Source organism: Tursiops truncatus, chromosome 16, assembly GCF_011762595.2.
Source record: "Tursiops truncatus isolate mTurTru1 chromosome 16, mTurTru1.mat.Y, whole genome shotgun sequence".
NCBI classification, from domain to species: Eukaryota; Metazoa; Chordata; class Mammalia; order Artiodactyla; family Delphinidae; genus Tursiops; species Tursiops truncatus.
Genome location: NC_047049.1, coordinates 9,206,625 through 9,224,880, shown reverse-complemented (window position 1 = coordinate 9,224,880; position 18,256 = coordinate 9,206,625). Strand labels below are relative to the sequence as shown.

The window sequence follows — 18,256 nt, the reverse complement described above, 5'->3', positions numbered from 1 at the left end:
CTTTCTCGAGGCTCAGTGAGAAATAATGTCTCGATAGTTTGGTGATGCCTACCCTAGACATGGGAGGGGGCAGCGGTGGTGCCCAGGCTCTGTGCTGGCCTGAGGATCCCTGGGGCTGAGCCTCAGAGCTGCTGGCCTGAGGGCTTGGGCTGCAGGAAGGCACCTCTGCTCCAGTGGTGGAAGGGGTGGAAGTGGTGGAAGTGTGGGAAGTCACGGTCAGCCTGGGCCGGAACTGAGTCACCAGAGGAGCTGAGCTCCACGGTTCAGTGAAGACAGAGGGAACAGCTAGTCAAGGAAGTTTCCACAGCCACTGACAGGGACATTCCAGGAGCATTAGAAGGTGGGGCAGATGAGCAGACCCTGGGAGACAGTACACAGGCTTGTGTATGAGAGCCAAGGAAGTTGGCTGTTTGGCTCAATTTTTAAAGTTTCATCTGTTGATGAAATAATTGAAATGACAGAGTGGTTTATAAGGTATCTCCCAGGTGGGGGAGCAGAGGTCAGAGTGGACCGTCACAATATGGGGACCTCCAAAATGGGATTGTGCTTTCCTAATGCGGCAGCAGCGGGACAAGCTGCCCGAATGTTAGACCGACCAGGAATGAGGCAGAGCTGCAACTCTGGGTGTGGCCTTGGCTGGCCCAGTATCCAGAAAGGAGGGTTTAGAGCAGCAGTTGAGTGAAATAGATCAAATACTCCTTTTCTCAGCTGTCTTAGCAACGTCTTGAGCTAGGAGGGAAGGTATTCGAATAGTTAACTCCTTCAGCACCGCTGTACCTGCAAATAAAGACATATGTCCAAGCCTTTTCTACTCATCTGTATTCTTTTATTCATTGATTTTTTTTCATTCATTTAACAAATAGTTATTGAACATGTGCTCTATGCCAGGGGCACCGATGGACAGTGAAAGGGGCAGTTTCTCTGCCTAGCTCCATGTTTAAGAACATCTTCAAAGCTTATTTTCATTGTTGTCTAAATATATCAATATGGAAAGGGAACATGCATGTGTGTACACACACACACACACACACACACACACACACACACACACACACACACACACACACAGCTGTTTTCCTGGCAGTGGTTAATTTAGAAATACAAATAGGCTGTCCAGATTTAATTTAACATTTCCTTGTAAGAAAAACAAAAACTATAAGCAAAACCATTGCCTTCATTCGTCCACAGAGGAAGTCATCATTTTGTTCCACTTAGCAGTCTGAGAAGTCCAGGGGGGCTGTAAAAATTCATCAATTGGAGAAGAGCCAGAGACAGGCAAATTTTCTACTTTTTTGTAAAGTTTTTTTTTTATGTGGACCATTTTAAAAGTCTTTATTGAATTTGGTACAATATTGCTTCTGTTTTTTATGTTTTGTTTTTTTGGCCCCGAGGCATGTGGGATCTTAGCTCCCCGACCAGGGATCGAACCTGCACCCCCTGCATTGGAAGGCGGAGTCTTACCCACTGGACCGCCAGGGAAGTTCCGGCACTTTTCTTTTAAGTACATTTTTCATCAAAATATAAAATACCTACAGCAAAGTGCACAAACCTTAAGTGAACAGCTCAATGAATTTCCACAAAGTGCACACACCTGTATAACCAGCACCCAGACCAAGAAACAGAACCTGACCAGCCCCCTAACGTGCCTTATTTCGGTCACTACCTCTCGCACACCAAGGTGAACGGGTATCCTGGCTTCTTTTACTATGGAGATGTCTTGGCTGCTTCTGAATTTTAAATAGAATCTTACAGCGTAGACTTTTAAAGGTCTGGAATTTTTTCACTCAACAGTGTGTCTGTAAAATCCATGCAGGGATGGTAAGGGGCTTACAAGGGCGCCTTTTGCAAATTGGTGGTGGAGCTGGGTGGACCTGGGGCTCCTAGATCATCAGACACATCCTTTTACTTTGAGGTCTTCGAGTTAAGGGCAAGTCATGAACGGACCTGTAATTCTAGTCCTTAGTTGATTTGTTAATCCCTAAATGGGTCGCTTTCAGACACTGCAAGGGTGGATTCCAGCAACCTCACCAGAAGGAGGTCATTGAAAGCAGTCAGTGAATCCAATTTCCACACCATCCCAACTAGTAGATTTCCCTGACCTCTGCAGCAGAGTCTCCTCCCTCCTATGCCCTGTCCAAATCTGACCCAGCTTTTATGGAGCTGGCCAAAGACTCCTCCAGGAAGCCTTCCTGGATCTCACCTGTGCACTGGACAGATTCCTTCTCTGAGCTTCTTGGAGAGAGAACGAGAGCATGTGCCAGCTGTGTGGGTGAGCACCGCCCCGACAAACCCAGCACCACCTTCCCATATATAAAAGGAGGGGAGCCTCCGAGGAGAGCGGCCCAGCCATGCCCTGCACTCCGAGCATCGCAGCCCACAGGTGTCTGAAGGAAATGAACTGTGATGCTGTGTGCCAGGGCGGGCACACAGCCATGTGTCTCTTGTGATTAATGGATGGCATTTGCAGATATAACCACAGAGTCATCATGAAACTGGGCACCCCTGGTGTGACAACTCTGATCTCTTTACCAGAACATTCATTTTGAAGTAGTCCATGAGTCATGGACATGAGGGTGGTTCAGTTGTTCTCTGTCAGAATCTCTCCACCAAGCCCTGTGCAGGGAGGTTGATATATTTCTTTTGTGTTCGTTGCCGTTTTCATTTCTTCTGTGTCTCTGACCAGCAGTGCTCTTATCCGCCTTAGCTTGGCTCCCTGGAAGCTGAATCTCCCTCTCTTCAAGGTCCCTAAATATTATTGACTCCAATTCCTTCCTACTTCTGCACTTCCCTCATGTGTGGCTTCTTGGCCTTTCACCCAAACTGGGTGGCCCCAAGACGTCTTCTTCAGTGGTGAGAGCGGAGACTTTGGAGGAACACAAGGAATATAAGTGTCTGGATGCGGGAGGCTCTTGCAGAGGGCAGGTAGCATCATCATTACACAGAGTTTCTAGACGCAGTTCTGCCTTTGGGCAAAGGTCAGGACCATCTTCATCTTCATAGTCAAGATGACATTGACTGGGTCTCGACAAATGACCCAGAGGACTTGGCCTGACAAATAATCGTGGTAACAACAGACAGGACCCTGTGAGCATAGGAAAATTGGCATAGAATAGCCTGGTCTGTGCATGTATGTGTGTGTGGTGTGTGAGTGTGTGTGTGTGTGTGTGTGTGCACGTGCCCACACATGCACTGGGCTGGAACTGCATTCCTAGAAGGTGAAGTATGGTTGAGCAGAGGGATGGGATGGTAGGATTGAGCCTGGTGAGTTGGCAGGGACCAGCTCATTCATCCAATTAATTCACTTAACATTATTGCAAGCTGACTTGCCTGAGAACCAGGCACTGCAAAGGGTGCTGTGAATACAAGAGTAGACAGAACAGACGAAAATCTCCATCTTCACAGAGTTTACAATCTAGGAAGCAGAGACAAACAGCACATTCAGTAAATGAGGTGTGTGTTAGCAGGTAGCGGCCCTGAGTCTGAGTCCCACTACTGCCATTTACTGGCTGCAGAGGTTAACAATACCCCCTCGTCGGGTCTGATGTAGGTTCGTTCTGACTCAAAGAAAAGGCCCAGCACAGCCCTTGGCAGGACGTCCTGAATGGCAGTGACATTCGCTAGGTGATGGTGGTGGCAGCGACATTCAGAATTATTGTTTCCTTACCACACTTTGGTGTCAGGAGCCAAGAGGACCGTTTCCTGCTTCTTGGGTTTCAGAAGGCGTCCAGGTCTTCCACACCGAGTTACCTTTTGAAAAAAGCCTTGTTCCCTTCCCCCAAGTGTGTAATTGTTTTCAAACTTCACTTTAAAATATAAACTATTCTTTCAGATATTTTTCATAGAAACTAAGTAATTTTTAACTCTAATTTTTTTATTGTGGTAAAATATACACAACATAAAAATGACCATTTGAACCATTTTTGTGTGTCCAGCTCAGGGGCATTAAGTACATTCACGCTGTTGTGCAACAGTTGCCTTCATCCATGTCCAGAACTTGTTCATCTTCCTAAACTGAAACTCCACGCAAACTAAGCAATGAGTCCCCTTTCCCCTCTGCCCGTGCCCGCCGCCCCGGCAACCACCACTCTACCTCCACCTCTGTGAATTTGATTCTTCTAGGAACTTACGTAAGTGGAATCATACAGTATTTGTCCTTTTGTGTCTGGCTTAATTCACTTAGCACAATGTCTTCAGGGTTCATCTGTGCTGTAGCACATGTCAGAATTCTAGAGTATGCATTTAAAAGGCAAAAATTTGAAGTGCTGGGCTAATGGGTCTCTGAGTCTGAAAGGGTAAATGACTCTGACCGATGACAGGCTGGAGGAGGCAAGAAGGTCGTGGCTGATGGCAGCTCTAAAATGCCAACCTGTGCCAGTCTGACAGAGACTTGTTCCTGGCACTGCCTTTCAGGAGGTCAGAAGGGAGGATTTGTCCCCAGGGTCTTGCAAGCAGAACCCAGAGCCGACCTGGGTGTATCTTTCAGTATCAAGGACCTATGAACTGTCCTCCCTAAGGGGGTCATGCCCCAAGGGTTTCCATGAACTTTAGGAGGCAGACACCATGACCGGAAGCTTGTCCCATAATAGTCAGTGCTAAACCCAAAGTCTTTGCAGAGACAGAGCTCAGCGCCCGGGGAAGCCATGCCAGCCTTTGTTTCCACCAAACAGCCATGCAAAGAGGTCCCGACGCAGCAGCCAGCTTCCCTCACTTTATGTTACATCAGGTGAGCGTGCTCATCCTTGGCCCAGAGAATCCAGATGCCACGACCCAGCAGCGGAGTTGAGCCGGGTTAGATGGAAACACGTGGGCTGTTCTCTGGAGGCCCGGGCAGCGTCCCAGCTCTGCAGCCACCCACCCACCCGGCTCCAGGGGCAGGGTTACGCCCATTGGTTCAAGGCGCTGGACCACACTGCTCAGATGCTTTGGGATTTTAGAAAATCAGCGGCTGAGGCCACCGTTTACTTCCTTTGAGGTGGCCCATGGCTCCGGCGAGTTAGAGGGTGGCAGTGATAACGCCAGCAAGAACACGGCCATGCACTTGACCGGCTCAAGTTCAGGTCACTTTCCTTGGGGTGAGGGGACAATGGTGGCAATCATGAAGCCCGGAGTACCACTAGGACCAGCAGCTGTGCCCGGCATATCAGAAGCTCTGTCACCCTTACTTCTCCCGACCACCCAGGGAAGCACGTGTGGCTGTTGTGCCCCCGGACAGAAAAGGAAGCTTGGGGAGGCTGGGTCACACAGCTGACGGCCGGCTGGCCCAGGACTGGAACCTGGTCTGTCTGACTCCAGGGCCCAAGCTCAGGGACCCCAAGCATGGTTGGGCGATGCATGAGCTGACTTGTGACCTGTCCAAATCAGCCATCATCAGTGCCACTTCCTGTGGTCCAAAGGGGTCATAAAGTCCAATCACCTGTCTCAGCAAAGCTCATTCAGAATCTTCTCGGGGAGAACGTCTGTCTGGAGAGGTCCTGGCTGACGGTCATCTGGCTGAGTGCCTCTCATAGGGAGACTCGGGGGCCTTGGGTCCCTCCTACTCTCCCAGCATCCTTCCCACAAAGCTGTGGAGTTGGCGCCTGGGGGCTTCTGAGCTGGAGGGGAAATCTGTCCTCTAGATGGTCCTTTCCCTCCTGGGCTGAAATTGTATTAACCTGCAGCTCCAGCAAGTTCTGTCTCCTCAGGGGCCACTCCGGGCTGTGGGAGCCCTTGCCAAGGGTCCGGGCTCGTTCCCCAGAGCATGCAGCTGGGCTGGGGGTTCTGCGTCCGCTCAGCCCCTTCTTTCTTCCTTGACGCCTGCGCCCGCCATGATACCACCTAGCCGATTCTTCCGTTAAATGGTGAAAGAGAGGCAGGGAAGGAGGAGGCATTCACGTCTGGGAAAGGAGTCAAGCGAGCGTTATTTGTCCAGCTAAGAGATCGTGTTTCTCAGGGCACTGGCACGGCCCACACTAGCCCAGCTCCACCTGCCCTGGGTAATGGAGGGCTGGATCCAGGATCAATAGCCCTGCACTCCTGGAAGTATCAGCCCTCCTTTATTTACGCCTGGTCCGTCCACCCCCAGAGACAGCTCCCCGGTGGATTCTAATAAATAATCATTGAATTTGAATTCGCTCATTTGTCCTCGTGCCCCTCTCCCCTCTCACAACGCCTCAGAATCCTTAAACTTCTCTCCTGGGACCAGTGCCACGAGGAAGAGTTGGAGAGTCTCAGGAATTCCCAGATCTTGTGAAAACAAATGGCCCCCAGGCAGGTTGGTGGGCACCCCCAGCAGAGGCGGGACACGGGGCCAATGGAGTGTTCAGTCTGGCTGGGACAGGCTGTGATTTGGACATCACTCTTGATTCATGGAAAAATATTCTAAAAGTGCCTTTGGCCGGTCTCATACAGGATCTGACTTGAGGGAATGACTGTGTTTCCAAAGTCACTGGAAAAATTATCCCCTGTCGTCCCCATTTGTCAAAAGTGACCATTTTATGCAAGTTGTTTCAAAACAAGACTGGATGTGTGCCTGTGTGTACATGTCTTCTCAAGGGGAATGTGATTTCAACCCAGCCCTGACCTCAGCCACGTGTGGAAATTAACCAGAGTTTAGTATTAACACTGTCCAGAACTGATCCTGGAACCAGCTGCTAAAACGAGTTACGCACTCATCCGACCTTTCTTTCTTCTTGATTCTACCAGAACGTGCTTTGGAAGTGCCTAAACTGGCCACTTACTCAAAGGGCAGCACGTGTAGAGGGGGAGTCAGAAACCCTGGGTTCAAGTCCTGGCTGAGCCGTTGTTTTTCCATCTGTAAAATGGAGCCGATGATACTTGTCCTGTCTGCCCCTTGAGAAGTTTGTGAGACTCAAGTGAGAAAACGTATCCTGAAATCCTCTGTACCGTTATGCGTTCCCATCATCATTTAATGAGCATTTGTCGGGCACCTACTATGCGGTAGATGCAAGGGGAAGATAACCCTTTGTCTCATTACAATCTCGGGGGGCAGCCCCCCTCTGCTTCCACACTCCCCACCCATCCAGAGAGAACCAGGCTCCATCTACCCCTGGCTGGTGAAACTGCTGGTCTCTGACATGACTTTCACGAGCCCCGGCCAATTCCAGAAAGGAGGGTTCTGAAGGCCTTTTATTCCTCTTTGCACCTTGCTAAGCTTCCCCAAGAAGTGTTGCTTTCTGGACCGGGATGTGGGACAGAACTGGATGCAGCTCTTCCTTTGCCTGCGTCTGCACGGCATCACCAAAGGTAAGCCCCAGCCCGTGGGAGCGCATCCAGGGGAGGCTGTTGGGGACCTGCCACACCCCTCAGCCACTCCTGAGGAAGCCCCACCAGACGTTTCCAAAGGAATCAGCTGAGATCTGGCTTTGTCATTTCCAAGGTGTGTGACTTCAGGAAAGTCAGTTGGCTGCCCGGTCTCAGTGTCCTTGTCTGTAAAATGGGGATAATCAGAGCTCCTGTAAAACATGATGATGAATGGAAGGGGCTTACCGATGATGGAAGTGCACTCAGCGCCCAGGGCTGCGTGTCGCCATCTAACCACACGCCCTGCCTCCTAGAGTGGCGTCGCCTCTGGGTCGCTCGCTTACTCCGCAGTTTGGGAGAAAACTGTGGGTCTGTACTCCAGGCTTGAGTTTCCTCGTGCTCTGGGCCCAGAACAAGGCAGCTGTGACTTGGAAAGAGAGGGAACTCTTGGGGAGTGTGTTTGGGGCAGCCCAGGTGGCCACCAGTGAGAGCTTTGCATCTGAAAGGATATTTGAGAACTTTTTCGAAGCCATTTCCAGTTATCCAGATAGAATGAGTAGCTCCAAAACCCACAAATGGTTGATGGAGCCCAGAGAGTTTGTCCAAATTGCTTCTAGACACTCCAAAGACACTGTTTATCAGATCTCAACCCTCCCTCCTTGGGCAGGATTGTGGCCGGGGGCTGTGGACCCTTTGGGGGAAAGGGCCATGGGACGTCTCACTTGGGTTCCACACATCTAACGATTCCTGGGGCCCGGGAATGCCCGCCAGTCCTCAGCTCCCAACTTCCTCCTTTGTCCCTCCGTAAATGAGGTTTTTGCAGTTCTCTTATGAATAAATCCGTAAGAATGTCCCCTTTGTGCTTCTTCCAGGCAAGGATCTGGAGGAGCTAAGGCACATTAACTTCTTCCCTGAATCCTGGCTCGTCAGGGTTATAGCCAACCATTACCTCGCGGTGAGTCGCCAGCTCAGCGCGGAAACAGTTATCGAAATTTATTGCCTTTGCTTTTTCTGGAGATGTGTTTTGCATTTGGAACCTCTGGGCCTCTGAGGTGGGGAAGTATCTGGATCCTTCCCCAGGGGAAGTGGGAAGAGCCAAGCCTGGAGGGGAGGAGAGAGGAGGCCCCGCCTTGGAGCCCAGGTGTTTAGAACATCTGTCCTGTTGACCCGGAGAGTCGGGGACAATTGGCCACACGGCCCTGCAAACAGAGTCCCCTCACAGATACAAATGTCAGGTGCTTATTATTGAAATTTTTCAAAATTCAGAGAAACTGAAAGAAAGAAGACAAATAGTCTCAGACCCATCACTCCCCAAACAACCATCGCAAACATCTTATTGCATTTTATTGCCTTCAGGTCTTTTTTAAAAAAATACACTCAATGAAATGTGTTTCTTATCACCATTTTTACTGGCTGCAAACTCTTCCACCAAGAGGATATGCTACAAACAGTGCTACTTGGCCTTTCCTTTATTGTAGAAAAGTCGTGGTGTTTCTAACTGCTATCTATTACAAGTAGGCTGCATGGTGAATGCATTTGCACGTAATGGTTTATTTTACTATACTTAGAATTATTTTCTTATAGGAGAATCTGAAGAGTAGAAAATACTGGCCCCAAAAGGAATGTGCACTTTTGTTCTTGATACATATTAGCAAAATTTGAACCAAATTACTCCTTCCCCAGTGATAAACGAGGTGCCTTTCTTTGAACAAGCTCAGCAACATAGAGCATTTTCCTTTCAGATCACTTGTGTCAATTGTGAAGTGAACAATGGCGTCTCATTTTTGGATATGCATTCCCTTTATTACTAGTAAATATGAATATTTGTCCACGTGGCATTTCCCCCTTTGTGAATTGTCTGTGCAAACGGTTGTGCTTCTTATGTGTTTCCAATCATGCATTTTCAGAGATGAAGTGGGGCAGTGTTTGAATTCTGAAGATTTATGAGTCACTGGTTGAAATTAAATTCAGCTCAACAAATGCCTATTGTAATGTGCAAACCACAGGGCTCGGTGCCCCGTACGCAGTAGATAACCGCTCCATGGAACTGTGCTTCTCCGGGACATAACTCAAAATTGTGTTCTAACAGAGCAGAGGGTGGGAGGGGCAACAGAGAGAGAGGGGACAGTCTCGGGGCTGGGGCTGGACACCTCAGGAAGTCCCCCACCTCCCTTTTCATGTCCCTCTGGCCTTGCCCACCTCCTTCCTTTTGCTCCCCGCCACCAATGTCATCCTCCTGAAATTTGCTCCCTCCAGGCCCCCGCCCTCACATGGAGCCTGCCCTATGGGGCCATACTTGCTCTTGACTTTACAGCCATGAATATTCTGTGCCTTGTAATCGGGCTCCTGATGTACACATTTTATTTCTCAAATAAGAAAAAAATGCTGGGGCATTTTTCTTGTTCTCATCTTTGCATCTTCTGAGAGCATCAAGCATGGTACCTGGCTAGTAGGTTTTCAGTAAATACTGTGGACTGGATTCATGGGTGAGCATAGGCTCCAGAGACAGAACTCTTTCGAGCACGATGGGGGTTGTAGGGATCAATGTAGTGAAGGTGATGTTGGGGGGTCGGGCTGCTGGTAAGTGGTGTGTGTTTTCCTTTCAGCTGGAGAATGGGGGCGACATGGCCCACGCGAAAGATCTTACCACCCAGGGGGTGAGATTCGGGCTGCTCTTTAACCAGGTACTGACCACTGGGTCCGAGCCAGGGGAAGAAACATCCCTTCCCGTGCTTGGTGAGAGACCTTTGTACAATGGCCGTGCTCACTTCCGCCCTCTGGTAGGAAGGCCGGGGCAGAAGAGGGAATCATAGGGGTCTCTCCTGCACACTTGCCACCCCCTTAGAAGGAAAATGCACAGACGGGGCCCTGGGACAGGCCATTCAGTCACTTGATGGGCACATCTACGATTCCCATGAGGGTACCCAAATGTCTCAGCTTTCCAGGGTTGGAGGTGTTTCCTGGGGATGCAGGACCTTTCTGTTCTAAAACCAGGAAAGGCCTGGGCAAACTGGGATGAGTTGGTCATCCTCTTCCCCACAAACATGGTGAGCTGCCAACTGCCCAAGAAGAGATTCCACTCTGAGCCCGTGGTTAAGGTTGCAAGGGCGACTGTTCTGAGCAGCTCTTTAGATGGAGCCCAGAATCAAAGCGGCAGTGAGTTAGGGAGCTCGGCTGCAAAGCCTCTGGGCGCTCAGTCACCAGGGGAGCCTGAGCAGCTGGTGGCTGCCCTCTGTCTTGGGCTCCCTCGATAGGTACAATTCTCCAAGCAATGGCTGCGATCCTCCAACATCACTAAAGCCACCCCAGTAGTGATCTCAAAAGAATTCATGTTTTACGGGTTTGGGGCCCTGAGTCTATCATCAGAGACTCCCCTCTGGGTCAGGCCTGGATGGGCTGTGCTTGCAGGGACCTGCCCAAGTGGACAGATTGCAGACCACAGTGGCCGGGACACCCTGCAATACCGTGGGCATGGCGGGTCTCTTAGGCCCATCAGATTGGAGCAAAATGCTTTGTTTCAAAGGTCTGCAGACCACGGGTCATCTAAGAATATGCCTAACTCATTCTTCTCCCCACTAAGGGGGGCATGCAGAGCAAATAGTATTGCCACTGAGTGCCAACCTATCAGGATTTGTAAAGTCGCTACAGTTTGTCTCTTCTTTTGTTTCCCAGGCTAACATTGCTGTTATGTTTTAAATCACAACTTAGTCACTTTAGTAGTTGTAGCTAGAATCGGTCTTGCTATGTTCTCTTGCCTGTGACTACTGAAGGTTTTTACCCCGTCCCTTTGTTGCTTGTCTTTCCCCACTTAGGAGTATACTACACATTCAAAAGTGATTGCCATGTATGGATTCTTCTTTGAGATAAAGGGAATCAAACATGATACTACTTCATATAGTTTTCATATGCAGGTAAGAAGGACAGAGAGCACAAGAGAGCTATGTCTCTGAAACAGCCTTTGAGATTCAGAAGCAATTCATATGGAATTAATAATAATTGATTAGACATGAGTCACGAATTCGTTTGTAAAACGTGTTGTAAGCCTGGTGCCGATCCTCCTCATGGTCGTGATGTCATTTGACTTTTGCAGCAACGTTGTGAGGCTGCTGCTCTTAACCCGTTCAGTAGACGAGGATCTCAAAGCGGAGTGTCTTCGTGTTTGTATGGCCTCTGCTGGTCAGGCCAAGGTTAAACGATAGTCCTCTGGAGCCACGTGTGGGGCTCAGTTCATTTCCAGTTTGTACATGCTGGGGGATGCTTTACAGATGGCCATTCTTCTGTGGAGGTAACGCACATGCCCGTAAAGGCAGAGGGAATGGTGTTCTCTAGGGGGGCAAAGCGGAGGCTGTGAACAGGACGCTGGAAGAGTCAGGAGGGTGGATGCCTTCACCTCCATGCTCCTGCTGGACTTTCAGGAGAGGCAGGAGAGCTGGGTTTCAGAGTAGAGTCTGAATTCAAACCACCTGGTGAGCCGTTTGATCTTGGTGATCCCAGGAGCCTCCCTGTGTCCACTTTCTGACCTTTAAGTTGGACAAGGTAATAAGACCTACCTTCCTAGGTTGCTGTGAGTATTAAATGTGTTAACTTGTGCAAAGGGCTTGGAACAGGGCCCTGATGATGATGGTGACAGCTATGATGGTGGACCCCTACCTTCCACTTGGGGTTTCATTATAAGTCTCCAAAACTTTAAGCTCCTTGAGAAACCATATCTTTAATATCACCATATCTTTTTATTACCACCGCCAATCACAGAACAGGAACGTAGGGGTGGTATGTTTGTATTATGGGTGGATAAATGAATGAATGCATGAATGAGAAACCTGGGGTTTCGTCCAGCTTGGCCACTACCTCTTTATGTGTCCTTGAGCGAGTCACATCTCTTCTTTAGGCCAGTCCTTGGCCTTCAGTGACTCACGCATTTCCCTACATAATGGATTTTACTGGATGGAAGAGATGAATTATGTAACAACAGGAGTCGAAGTGCTCATATGAATGCTATGTTGGTTTTTTAAACTGGCAAAGCGATGTGAAGACCTTCCCGTTCAATATAGATTGACTTCATGGTGCTTTCCTGAGTTGGCCAAACCCCAGTCCGTTGGCCAGTGGTTTGCTCATGGTGAGGGTTCAAATGCCAACTGATTCAGCAGCAGCTGCATGTAGGAAATGGGGCCATGGGGAAACCCTCCCGCCCTGTACACATCAGACAGGAGGGCCGATGTGGCAGGGACCACGTTTCGCTAACTCCGGGTCACCCTGGTTTCAGTTCCACCTAAGGTGGGTCACCCTCCTTGCAGAGAATAAGGCACACCAACTTGGAATTTGCCTCCTCCGTCTATGAGCACAGCCCCATCAGCCTGAGAGCAGAGCGCTTGGTGACGTACGAGATCAGAGCCCAGACCCTGGTAGACGGCAAGTGGCAAGAGTTCACGACGAACCAGATCAAGCAAAAGTTTGGGTTGGTCAAGTCGTCCTGCAAAAGCCACGTGAGTGCTTTTCTTTTCTTTTCTCTTTGATTGCTCTTTTGCTCGTTCTCTCCTCCACACATTTTTGGGGATCACTGACTTTATAGCTCCAGCGATCTACGGGGGGAAATTTGCTCAGTTTCTTAAGGATTTTCACAGCCCCAAATAATGCTAAAGAAAAACCTTGTAGGATGAAATCTGGGCATACTGAAAACGATAAGCCAAACCAGACTGCCTGATTTGGGTCACACCCAAATCATTCTATAAACATCGAAGGGGACTTTTAGGGAGAGGTGGAATGTCTGGTGGAGCGTATTTGCTGCCAACACCACCTTTCTTGCCGGGACATCACCTTCCACCAAAATCCATGGCCCAGCCCACCCGCCCCTGGCTCGTCCAAGGAGAACTGAGGTCATCTGCCTCAGTGGGCCACCGCAGCATCCCGGTGGCTTCAGTACCTGGCTTGGCTCCTGACGGCTGCAGTCCAGAAATTGCTAGAGAGCCTGTCTGCAGTGCTGGGAGGAGCTCTTTGGTCTGTGAATTTAAGCCCTCGCTGCCCTGCAGGAAATGGGACTTGACCTTAAACCAGTGAGTAATTCTCAGTCCTGTCTGCACATCAGAATCACCTGGCCCTTTGCAAACTCCCCAGGCCCGAGAGCCACCCAGATAAGACCAGATATTCCGTGGTGGGACCCAGGCATCAGTATTTTTTAAAGCTCCTCTAGTTATTCTCTATGGTGTTAGAAATCAGAATAGCAATTTCCTTGTGGAGGTGGGAGTGGGGGAGGCTGGGATGTTGACCAGGAGGGGATGGGAAGGAGATTTCAGAGGTACCTGAAATGTTCTTTATCATGATCAGGGTGGTGGTCACACAGGAGTGCTTGCTTGTGAAAATCCATCAAGCTGTATCCTTAAGATTGGGGCACTTTATTGTATTTAAGTTATATTTAATTTTTTTAAGGTTTATTTTAAAAACCTTCCCTACATGATTCTTAATGGACATCCAGAGTTGAGAAGCAGCATCTTATACAATTGCTAGGCCTTCCTCTTTCCCCTTCTAGAGGATGATTGCGTTTATCCTGAAAGTCCCGTTTGCTTTGTTTTGTTTCGTCTTTTAGGCCTTGAAAATCCAAACTGTGGGCATCCCAATCTATGCAAGTTTTTCATTCATCTTCTCATTATCTTAACGGTTTTCAGAAGAATCTATGGGATTTTTTTTCTTCCACTGGTCCATGTAAAAGGAAATAAAACGACGTGAAAGGGACTGCTCAAATATTCAGCTGACTCTCCGAGTTAGTAATGGTCTCAGAACTTTGGCCCACTGTCTTGGTCTGTTGGGCTGCTATAACAAAACACCACAGACTGGGCGCTTATAAACAACAGAAATTTGTTACTCACAGTTCTGGAGGCTGGAAGTCCAAGATCAAGGTGCCAGCAGATTCCACGTGGTGTCTGATGAGAACCTGCTTTCTGGTTCATAGACGGCTTCTTCTCGCTGTGTCCTCACATGGTGGAGGGGGCAGGGAGCTCCCTGGGGCCTCTTTTAATAAGGGCACTAATCCATTTTACGAAGGCCCTGCCTTTCCCTCATGACCTAATCACCTCCCAAAGGCCCCACCTCCTAATGACATTACCTTTGGGGGTTAGAATTCAACATATGAAGTCTGGGGAGACACATTCAGACCATAGCACTCCCATTTGTATCGTTGGAGGATGGAAAGTATCCGAGCCATGAGTCCATTGCCATCATTGACCCCGAAGCTCCCTGAGTCCAGCCCTAACTTGATGCACTCTCGGAAGCACTCCTATGGGGGCATCAACAGTAACAACATACTCCAACTGGAAGCGCCAAGCTTCCCCTTTTTGTGATACATCTCTGCTTGCCACACAGAACAACACACCTTGCCATTGTCCCTGGCAGTTTTGGCTCAGCCAGAACAAGAGGTAGGAAGGGAAGTAAACAGTTATAAGGTATGGCATGACTTATTTACTGTCCCACCTTTTAAAATGGAACTTTAGGTTTTGGAAAAAGCAAGGCAAGAGAGTCTTTTTTCGCACCGTGTGGATTAGTTTTCTGTTGCAGTGTAGCAGAGTACCAAAAGTTTAGCGGCTTAAACAACACATACTTATTATTTCACAGTTGTTGTGGGTCAGGAGTCCAAGCAGCCTTGCTGGGTCCCCTGCCCAGGGTCAAGTCTACAATCCAGTGGCAGCTGGCTGTGTTCTCATCTGAAGACACAAGTGGGGAGAACCCACGTCCAAGCTCATGAGGTTGCTGGCAGATTCATTTCCTTGCAGCTGTATGACTGAGGGCCTGACTGCTTACCGGCTGTCGAGAGACCACCCAGGTTCTACAGGCCCCTGTACTTCCCTGCCACATGGTGCTCTCTACAGACATTTCGGAGCATGGCTGTTTGTCCTTCAAGACCAGCAGGAGAGTCTCTCTCACTGTCGACTGCTAAGACAGAGCCGTGCATACCGCAAGGTAATCTTGGGAGTGACATAGCATCACCTTGGCCATGTTCTCGGGGCTAGAAGTAAGTCATATGTTCTACCCACACTCAAGGGGAGGGGATTATACAAGGTGTGTGATGATTTAGGTTGTGTCCACCACAGCCTGTTAACCGGTGTCTTTGGGAAAGTGATGGAGCATCAGCTGATGCCGTATAGACAACAAGTGGGTAAATTTAGTCTGATGATCACCGTAGAATCAGACATGGGCTAAGGGAGCCGCCTTCCCAGCAGAGGACTGATGCCCTGGGCAGAGTGAGCTGGCAGAGAGGAAGGCTGGTGGGAAGGTGAGAAGGGGAACCAGTGGAAGAATTGGACAAACGAACTGGGAGTTGGGTCTGTCCTAGGCCCCATCCTGCAAGTTCTGTTCCCTAGCTTGCATCTGGCCAGGCCCAGCCAATAGGAAATGGTGATGGGAGCTTGGAGAATAAGAGACTGAGGGAAGCCAGGGGACTTCTCACCCTCTCGGCTGCAGAGGGCATTTTCCAGCAGTGGCTGTGTCTCCCCTATGGCTCCAGCTCTGCTCTGCTGTCCCAGCTCCTACCTGGCAGCCTCCTGTCGTGGTTCCAGATCCATCAGATGGCCCTGCTTCTGCTTCTGTTCTGGTGACACCTCCTCATCTGTGTACCCCTGCAGCTCCAGGCCGGTGAAGACTTCCTGCCGGTCTCTGGGTGCCTCATTCTCCTGTTTGCCTTCTCAGGTCTTCCTTCATCTGTGTGATCTGTTCTCTGTATTATATTTATTCTGTTTGAAATCCCTGGAGTATTTTAGGCTTTCCAGGCAAGTCCCTGATATAAAGGGTTCTGAGGGGTTGGCAGGTGTGACCCAGTGCATAGGCTGTTGGAAAACAGCCTCGATTATTCCTCCCACCCCTGCAGGGCCGGGTCAGGGCAAGGCAAGTGAGACACTCTCCTTGTGTCAAAATACACCGTCATTCAGATTAATAGTATTTTAGTGGACTATCTTAAAAAAATCAAAATCAGTGCCAAAAATCTGTGACGTAGGTTGATGAATTACCACAGATGAACACCCCCATATTCCAGCGCCCAGATCAAAACCAGAAAGTGCACGATCACCACCCCAGATGCCCCCCCCCCTTGTACTTCCTCCCAGTCACTGTTCCTCGAAGGTAAACGCTATCTGACTATCACATTCGTTACAACGGCCATTTAGTTTGAATATTGAATGAAGAGAGTCGTGCAGCCTGTTCTCTTCCATGCCTGCATCCTTTGGTTCAACATCACGTTTAAGAGATTCATCCACGTCTTCGTAGGGAGCAGTAGTTTGTGTGCAAATAAGGATCGTTTCCCCTTTTATAACACGAAATGTTACTTCTATATAATAACAAGCTTGTTGAAGAAAAATGAGAAAATTCAAAGAAGACAATAAAATCCAGTGGGACTCCCATCATTCAGAAGTTTGGCAGGTGACCTTCCCGAATTACCTTTAGATGCACTTGGAGTTTTCTTCCCATTCAAAATGGGATTATGCAATGTGTTTTTCCTTAGAAGCTGATTTTTTTCCTCTCTCCAGATAGATGATTTCTTTAACAGAGAAGCACAGCCTTGGGAGAAGAAGGCGGTGATGAATTTGCCTTGCCTCCAAACTAATGGTGCTAAGTCGGAAAAGTCACTTGTCATTTCCTCTCTGTGAACTGTGCTTCCTTGTCTATAAAAAGGGGATAAGGCAGCCCCTCGGCCTCCCTCGGGACTATGATCCCTGCGGCCACGAGTCGTGTAACAGCCCCTCGGTAAGCAGCCCCTGGGCAGATGTCGGGGTGCGGCTCGACTCACTGGCTCTGGAGAAAGAGCAGCCTTGTGGCATTTCACCAGGGTCCTGGGGGATAATGGGGAGGATAAGAATGGAAAACTTCTGAAAAGCAAGTCCGTAGATGTCCAAGAGAGAAGAAGCTGTTTGGAAGCGCTGCTGAAACATGAATGACTGTCCACTTTCTATGGGAAACCACTGTCCTGGCTCAGCTATTTGGAATATGCAATGTCAAGCTCCTGGAGTCTGCAGGATTGGGAAAACCTCGCGGAACAGCAATTCCAAAAAGGCCTCCCTAAGGTGACCAGTCACACTGTGAGGGTCCAAAAGGCAGGGATGTAGGAGAAAGGCAACCCCAGAAAGGATGGAGTAAGGGCCTGACGGGCCGGGCTGCGTCCCCTGCCTCAAGGGCCAGAGAATGGAGGCACCTGAGGCAGAAGGACTCAGGGCATCAGGGACAGGAGATGATGTCATTTCTACCTCCTCACTGTAAGAGCGGGGAATCAGGCCCAGGGAGCTGGAGTGACAGTTCTGGTTTAAAGATGTTACACTTGACGCCCACCCTCTCACTGAATCCTCCCAACTGCCCCCCCTCCCCGTGATGTAGGTGTATTTTCCACGTCAGTAAGAGTGGCAGCTGAGGGCTTCCCTGCTGGCGCAGTGGTTAAGAATCCGCCGGCCAATGCTAGAGGACATGGGTTCAAGCCCTGGTCCAGGAAGATCCCACATGCTGCGGAGCAACTAAACCTGTGAGCCACAACTACTGAGCCCATGTGCCACAACGAATGAAACCCACGCGCCTGGAGCCCGTGCTCCACAACAAGAGAAGCCACCGCAATGAGAAGCCCGAGCACCACAACGAAGAGTAGCCCCCGCTCGCCGCAACTAGAGAAAGCCTGCGCACAGCAACAAAGACCCAACGCAGCCAAAAATAATTAATTAATTAATTAAATTTTTAAAAAGAGCAGCAGCTGAGCTTCAGAGAATAAGGAAGTTGTACATCCAGGTTCCTCAGAGTGGCAGAGCCGGGGCCACCACGGGCCTGGCCACAGGGCTCACCTGTTTCCATTTCCCTCCACAGGCCACTGAGAAGAGGGGAAAAGTTTACTTATTTATTTATTTATTTGGCTGCATTGGGTTTTTGTTGCTGTGCGCGAGCTTTCTCTAGTTGTGGTGAGCAGGGGCTACTCTTCATTGCGGTGCGCAGGCTTCTCGTCGCAGTGGCTTCTCTCTTTGCGGAGCACGGGCTCTAGGCACGTGGGCTCAGTAGTTGCGGC

The 18,256-nt window shown here is 49.5% G+C and overlaps 1 protein-coding gene across 1 annotated transcript in view; it reads left to right on the top strand.

Annotated features, from left to right (window-relative positions):
- Window positions 1-17,815, top strand: part of BTBD16 (BTB domain containing 16) — a 48,588-nt gene extending 30,773 nt beyond the window's left edge. Inside the window, 6 exon segments of the mRNA XM_073793855.1 lie at window positions 7,151-7,242; window positions 8,112-8,194; window positions 9,846-9,923; window positions 11,052-11,150; window positions 12,534-12,722; window positions 13,820-17,815. Of these exon segments, the coding sequence (XP_073649956.1) occupies window positions 7,151-7,242; window positions 8,112-8,194; window positions 9,846-9,923; window positions 11,052-11,150; window positions 12,534-12,722; window positions 13,820-13,888 (610 nt within the window). The 3' untranslated portion in view covers window positions 13,889-17,815.
- Window positions 17,816-18,256: the final 441 nt, after the last annotated feature.